Genomic DNA, 7724 nt, shown 5'->3' on the forward strand with positions numbered 1-7724 from the left:
TGGCCGGAAGCCTTCACGAGGCTATGTGGACCACGTTCCCTACGTATGTGCAGGCCTGGGAATGTACATACCCAGCCTGCCACATCGGGAATGAATGTTGTAAGTAGGTGGGGGTGGCCCTAGTTGTTGAGTGGCCCATGGGGCTCCACACAGTTATGCTCAAAGCCCATTGGGAAATGGCTGCAGGTGACTGCAGCTGCCAGGGTGACCAGTGGGGCTCAGATCCAGGAGTCCCTCAGGGCCAGCAGCTGTTCTGGCAACCTATGGGAAGGGGGGAAGGTTGGCCACCATGCTGGGGCTGTTGGGCACCACTGCACCCTGAAAGCAGGATGGCGTCAGACCTTCTGTCCCCTTCTTTCTTCCTTCCCATACCCACCCCCTCAACAGGTCTCCAGATGAACCCATGTCTTGGCTGTATGGAGGGGACCCCAGGGGGCTCACCATACACCAGCTGGGCCTATGGCAACACTGGGCTCTACCCTCCCTCCACTGTGTGCCCCACCTGGGAGGACGCCCCGCCTCAGGTCTCAGAAGATTCCTATGTGAGAGGCACCTTCCTGGAGACCTTAACGACACAGCAACCGAGTCCGGACCTGCTGACACTGGGACCTGCAGTGCCTTCCTCCACTCCTGTCCCCAGCAGTGCCTCCGGGGCCCCCGACTTTCCTAGGAGCTTCTTTCCTCCCACTAGAAGCCCCCCCAATCCAGTGGCCTATTCCTCCCCCAATCTTCATGGAACCCTGCCCCTGACCACCTGTGGTGAGGTTCCCCAAAAGAGACAGGGAGGTTGAGGTGGTGGTGGGGGGAGTCCAAGGCAAAGTTGGGCTGAGCCTGGTCCCTCTTCCCCCCTGTCCACCTCTCCAGACGCCAGGGAGTGTGTGAACTGCAGAGTGACAGCCACTCCACTGTGGTACCTGTGCAGTCCCAATGGTCAGGTGATGAATAGGCAGAACACGCCCAAAAATCGCACGGTAAGACCCCAGGCCTGTTTCCACTCTGTGCAGGATCTCTGTCCTCACACTCTACGAGAACCCAGATCCCCTCTCCCTGCCCCATCCACTCAGGGACCCAGCTCTGTACAGGAGTGTCTACCCCCAGCCCACCCTCAGGCTGCAAGCAGGCACGCCGTCCACTCCCTGCCCAGCAGTCTTCATACTTGGCTGCACACTGGGACCACCGTGGGGCCCTCCCTGGATGTGTTGATTTACTTGGTCTGGGGCGCTGCCTGGGCATCAGGATTGGTTCCGACTCCCCAAGTGAGTCCAATGTCCGCCAACGTTGAGAACCACTGATGCAGTCCCCCACACCATCTGGAAAGCCCCGGGACAGGAGGCCATGGCCTCGCCCCTTAGAGAACCCTCAGTCTACGCCTTGTCCAGGAAGCCCTGCCTTCACCCTGACCCTCACCTCCTGGGTCCTCCACCCACCCACCCCCAGTGCATTGACCCTCACATTCTTGCTGCCCCCAGAAGGTCAGCAAGTGGGCAGGTGCCCAGTGCACCAACTGCCAGACAACCACCACGGCAGTGTGGCGGATGAATGCCAATGGAGACCCTGTATGCAATGCCTGCGGACTCTATTACAAGCGACACCAGGTGTGCTCTGCCTCTTGGAGCCACCCCTGCTCCCCCATCCCTCTAACCCTGCCTTCCTTCTCCTTTTCCTTTCCTGTATTCTTCCCATCTCCCTTCCCTCTCTTCTTCATTCCCTTCCTCTCTTCTCCCTGTTATTCTCCTCCCTCCTCCTTCCCCCTCCTCCCTCTCTTCTCTGCACCTCCATCTCCTCCTTGCCTTCTTTCCCCTCCTGCTCCCTTCCCTCTCCTCCATTTCTCATCTCCTTCCTCCTCCCCTCCAGCCATCAGCTAGTCCTATAGCTAGAGGCTCCGCCAGCCTTTCCCCAGCTTAGGGCCTCACAAGCTCATGATTCCTTAGGGTATTATCTGTGCCACAGCTGGGGCCTGCTCCCCTAGTCCTGAGCCAGTTCCCTACTCTTAAGGAGTGGGGTGGAAAGGGTGTTGACACAGAAGCAAAAGTCTGAGGTTGGGGACCACTCATGGCCTCCCTTTTGTCAGGTGAACCGACCAGTGACCATGTGGAATGATGTTGTAAAGACTAGAAAGCGCAAGGCATCACAGAAAAAAAAGAAGCCAGCGTCGAGTCTGGGAGGCACAGGACCAGCTGATGCACCAGCTGGTGACTTCATGGTGGTGGCTGGGGGCAGCGATGGTGGGAATTTTGGGGAAGTGGCCTCAGGCTTGGCATTGGGCCCACCTGGCACTGCCCATCTCTACCAAGGCCTGGGCCCCGAGGTGCTGTCAGGGCCTGTCAGCCCCCTCATGCCTTCCCCTGGGCCCCTGTTGGGTTCACCCACAGGCTCCTTCCCCACAGGCCCCATGCCTCCCACCACCAGCAGCACTGTGGTGGCGCCACTCAGCTCATGAGGACACAGAGCATGGCCTCAGAGCAGGGGTGGGGTCCCTCTCCACATGGAGCCAGCAGTCCCTCTACAACCCAACCCTCTGAGCCCCCGATGCCCCTTGGTCTGGACCATCAATGACTTGTGAAATAAAGCACCAAAAGTGTACATGCACATGTCATGGGAAGAGACAGTGTGTGGTGGCTGATTGCTCTGTGAGGTGGTGACCATGGGGGTGAGGATGTGAGAGATGGTGTGCCTGACACCAGACGACTGTGAGGAACGGGGCACAAGTGACTGTGTGAGAGGACGTGGGGGTATGTGTGTAACGGGGTGTGCTGAGGCAACATGTGAGGTTGTGCTCATGTGATTGTGTACCACGCAGGGTGGTTCTGAGACGGTGTACCAGGCACAGCATGTGTACCAGGCTCAGCATTGGATAAACAAACATTTCTGGAATGCTGAACAGGGACTGTGTAGACGGTATGTGGAGACCTAGCAGTGTGACCTGAGGTATTGCGTGTCAGGGGGTCTTTGTGGGTCTGGTAAGTGCAGTGCTTGTGCGACAGCATGTGTACGTGAGCGTATCCCATGTCATGTGCCCTGTCACAGTGCCTCTGAGTGGCTGACAGCGTGAGTAGCTCTGTACACGTGTTTGTGGAGGCATCAACATATATAGTTTCAGTCTGTAAGTTAGGGACCCACCTCCAAGGGACAGAAGACATGTTCAGGACAGGAATGGGAGGGAAGAGTGGGGCTAGAATGGCAGCCAGCAAGAAGGGCAAAAGGCCAGTCTGAGACCCTGGGGTTGTCCATGGGCCCTCCTGTCCCTCATCTCTTATCTCTCTCAGCCCAGCTCGGCCTGCAGCCCTGTGGGAAATGGTAGAGGAGGAGGGGGGAGATTAGGAGACAAAATAATCTCTAGGGGGGATATTTAGACCCCACAGTTGGGGAGCTCCCCACAGTGCCAACTCCCTCCCCAACACACCTACCCACCTGGGTGAACTGCTCCCCCTAAAGTGGAATCTGTTCTTCCATGGAACACACCCTCACATCGGACATGCACGGAGTCAGGTGACATCCTAACCCAGACAGGTTAAGTGGCTCTCCCAGGGCCACACAGCTGGTGGCACAGGGCTGAGCCAGGCTCCGGGGCTTAGCCTCCACACCGCCCAGAGGCTCCTAACCCCAAGCAGCACCGTTTCCTGAGTGCTCACTGTGCTCCACCACACCTGGAAGGCTCAGCTGCTTTCGTTCGTGAACACCTGAAAAAACACTCTAGTCCGGCCAGTGTTGCTCAGTGGTTGAGCATCAACAGAACAGCATCCCTTCAGCTAGTCAGCACACTGGCCCACTGCAGAATCACAGTAGTCCCTGCTCATTACAGGGATTATCCAAAACTTCCCTGGCCACTCCAAAGAACCCCAGCCTCCTCATCCTGTGGGAGTCCCTGTCCTCGTCTTGAACAGAAACCTCTTTCGGAACCTGTGCTGGAAAGGCCCCTGGACCCGCCGTGTTCAGGAGCCCCGGATCCTCAACCCCTGTAAGAACGGCAGCCCTAGCCTGGTTCAGGAACCTCTGTGATGTAGGAGCTCTAAGGGCATCCTTTCTCTAATCAACAGGAAACCCATCCTGACCCTGAACAGGATCACTGGTCCTCACCTTATACAGGAGGCACCCCTGTCCTGCCACCACAGCATAGGCACATCTGCCTGCCCTGGGTAGAAACCTCTGAATCCCCCTGTAAGGAAGCACCTGCCCCACCCCCACCCACTCCTTATATTATAGAAATGCCTGGCCTGACCTTCTTCATGGGACTCCATCTCTCTACAGGTATCCTGCCTTGACCTTGGGTTTGACACCTCTGTCCTCACACTGCACTGCAGCCTGCCGTCCAGGTAGCATTTTAGAACCACTTCACTCACCTTAAAATCTAGTTCAGAAACCACCTACCTGACTCTGTCTGCAGAAATTCTCTCGTCATTGATGTTTCTATCCCTCTCCCTTCCTCTCTGAAATCATTTAAAAAATAGTATCGTACCAATGTTAAATTTTTAGTTTTGATGAATGTGTTAGGTATAACCTAATGTTATGATCATTAAGAACTCCCTGTATGATCTTTACAACTTTTCTGTAAGTCTAAAATTATTTCAAATCCAAAGTTTTATAAAAGTGAGTAAAGTTTTAAATTAACTCTTCACCAAAAGAAATACACTGAGTGGCCAGATTATGATGATCTCTGAACGCATAATAATCTGGCCACTCAGTGTATTTGTATCTCAAATGGGTAGCAAAAGTATTCTAGACTTTTGCTGGAGATCAACCACCTATTTGCTCTGAGCTTTCTATCAGCCAGTGCAAAGAGGAAAACTGATCAGGTGCACGACTTATAGTATCTTTGATATCAAATCAATGAGGTACTCAAGAGAAGTACACTGAGTGACCAGATTATTATGCGTTCAGAGATCATAATAATCTGGCCACTTGGTGTATATGGATGACAAATAAGCAAATTAAAAGGTTATTATTATTATTACCCATTAGGGAATAATGAGGTACTGATAGACACATTAGAATGGTTAAATTGAAAAGCAAAACACCAAACTAGTCATATTGAATGTTGGTAAGAGTGTAGAACAACTGGAATTTTCATAATTGCTGGCAGGAATGCAAAATAGTACTACCATTTTGGAAAACACTTTCGTGGTTTCTTGAAAAGTTATACATACACCTACCATATGATCCAGCCAAGAAAAAAGGAAGCACACTTGCATACATAGATTTACACATAAACGTTCATGGCAGTTTTTCCTGTAATAGCCAAAAACTGGAAACAACCAAAATGTTCATTAACAGGTGAATAGATGAACAGATTATGGAATGTTAATTTATAAAATACTACTCTGCAACAAAAGAAATGAAATTTTGATACAAACTGTATAAATCTAAAGTATGTTGACAGAAAGCAATCAAGCAAAAATAATATGTATTACATTACTACATTTGTATAATATTCTAGAAAATGCGAACTAATCTGTAATGATGGAAAGCAAATGAATTGTTGCTTGCGGAGAGAGAGGTTGGGCATGGGTGAAAGTGAGAGCTTGTATGCATGCATATAAGCCTAACCAATGGACACAGACAACAGGGGGGTGAGGACATGATTGGGGGGGGGGCTATGGGGGGGTAATGGGGGGATAAGGACACATATGTAATACCTTAATCAATAAAGAAATTTAAAAAAAGACCAGAAAAAAAAGCATAAGGAGACTTTTGGAGTGATATGGTAGATAAGTTTACTACCTTGATTGCTATAGTACTTTCATGAGTATATCCACATGTCAAAACTTTTCAAATTATAAACTTTAAATATGTTCAGTTAATTATATTACAACTAGAGGCCTGGTGCACGAAATTCATGCACTCGAGTTGGGAGGAGTCCCTCAGCCCAGCCCGCACCCTCTCACAGTTCGGGAGCCCTCAGGGGATGTCCAATTGCCGTGGAGATGGGAGAGGCTCCTGCCACCACCATTCCGCTCATCAGCCATGAGCCCCGCTTCTGGCTGAGCAGTGCTACCCCTGTGGGAGCACACTGACCACCAGGGGGCAGCTCCTGCATTAAGCATCTGCACCCTGGTGGTCAGTGTGTGTCATAGCGACTGGTCGTTCTGCCATTCGGTTGATTTGCATATTATTCTTTTATTATATAGGATTATACTGCAATAATCTATTTAAAATATACCTATTTCAAAATTTAGATTTTATGTTAATTTTATGTAATTAGCATAATCCAGGGGTCTTCAAACTTTTTAAACAGGGGGCCAGTTCACTGTCCCTCAGACCGTTGAAGGGTCGGACTATAGTTTAAAAAATACTATGAACAAATTCCTATGCACACTGCACATATCTTATTTTGAAGTAAAAATATAAAATGGCAAAAACACCCACATGTGGCCCGCGGGCCATAGTTTGAGGACTCCTGGCATAATCTATGTATACAAATAGTAGTTGAAAGTATTGGTTCTCAAACCTTAGCATGCATTGGAATCTGCTTGATGGCCTTTTCAAAAAAAGATTTCTGGACCTCATCTCCAGAATTTCTAGTTTAGTAGGCTTGGATTTGGGTCTGATAATTTGTATCTTTTTAACATGGTTCCACATGGTACTGACTTTGAGAACTCTGGTATAGGTTTAACGCATAGGCTTTTGGAATCAGAAACACCTAAGTTTTAATCCTGGTTATTTTGTTTACTGGTTGTATGACCTCATACAATTTTTATGTCTCTAAGCAACAGATTCCCCTAATGAAAAATGGAAATGATAATAATTGTCCCACAGGGCCATTTCATGAATTAAATGATTAAAGTGATTAGCATAATAATGCTTGGCATGTAACAAGCCAATAAAACAACTGATTGACAGTTTGTTTTTGTTTTTGTCAGTTGGATTTCATTTCTCCATTGAAGAATTAGTGGAGAAAATGAACGGCAGTGGTCTTAAAATATTTAGCATGTCTTTCCAATGACAACGGTTTTTACCTCAAGAGTTACTTGTTAAAAAATTGGGGACATCTGTAATACTTTCAACTATAAAGATAAAATTTTTTTAAAAATTTAAAAAGAATTAGTTAGTTTATTATTTTGAAATACACTACACTGAAAAGAGAAAGAGAGGCACAAAGGGGCCTCTTTGAGGATTCAGAGTTGAATCCACATTTCCCATAGAAAAAAAGACAAGTGCTTAGGTACAATCCACAAAATAAAATCAGTTATTTGCCGTATTGCAATGAACCTACACACATTTTAAAGGTATTAAATTATTTAGTATTTTGAAAAAAATTCTTTTTCATTGTGTTATTTTAAAATTTATTTGTATATGTTTTTAATTGATTTTAGAGAGATGAAGGGAGAAGGAGAGAGAGGAACATCAATGTGAAAGAGAAATATGGATCGGCTGCCTCCTGCACACCCCCTTCTGGGAATCAAACCCACAACCCGGGCATGTGCACTCACTGAGAATGGAACCGGTGACCTGTTGGTTCATGGGATGATGCCCAACCAACTCCACCACACCAGCCAGGACTTGTTATTCATTTTTAGTGTCCCTCTTTTATTTGTGATGTTTTTTTTTCTTTTTAATAGTAAAATTGCCTTATAACTAATTTATGTGAAGAAAATGTTTGCAGCAAATGATATCTACACCAAAGATGCTACAGCAAAAATACTGGACACAGTAATAATAACAACCATTAGACGATAAATATTATCATTTTTATGATATACATATTAGAGACCACCCAAAATTGAAAA

The 7724-nt window shown here is 47.9% G+C and overlaps 1 protein-coding gene across 1 annotated transcript; it reads left to right on the forward strand.

Moving 5' to 3' along the window:
• Positions 1-416: 416 nt before the first annotated feature.
• LOC307095467 (erythroid transcription factor-like) lies at positions 417-2440 on the forward strand (the record flags this gene model as incomplete). Its single annotated transcript, XM_079764652.1, has 4 exons — positions 417-759; positions 865-971; positions 1470-1595; positions 2072-2440. The coding sequence occupies 4 exons, from the start codon at positions 417-419 to the stop codon at positions 2438-2440; spliced, it is 945 nt and encodes a 314-aa protein (XP_079620778.1).
• Positions 2441-7724: the final 5284 nt, after the last annotated feature.

The sequence above is a fragment of the Cnephaeus nilssonii genome (genome assembly GCF_951640355.1).
Source record: "Cnephaeus nilssonii genome assembly, chromosome: X".
Classification (NCBI taxonomy): domain Eukaryota; kingdom Metazoa; phylum Chordata; class Mammalia; order Chiroptera; family Vespertilionidae; genus Cnephaeus; species Cnephaeus nilssonii.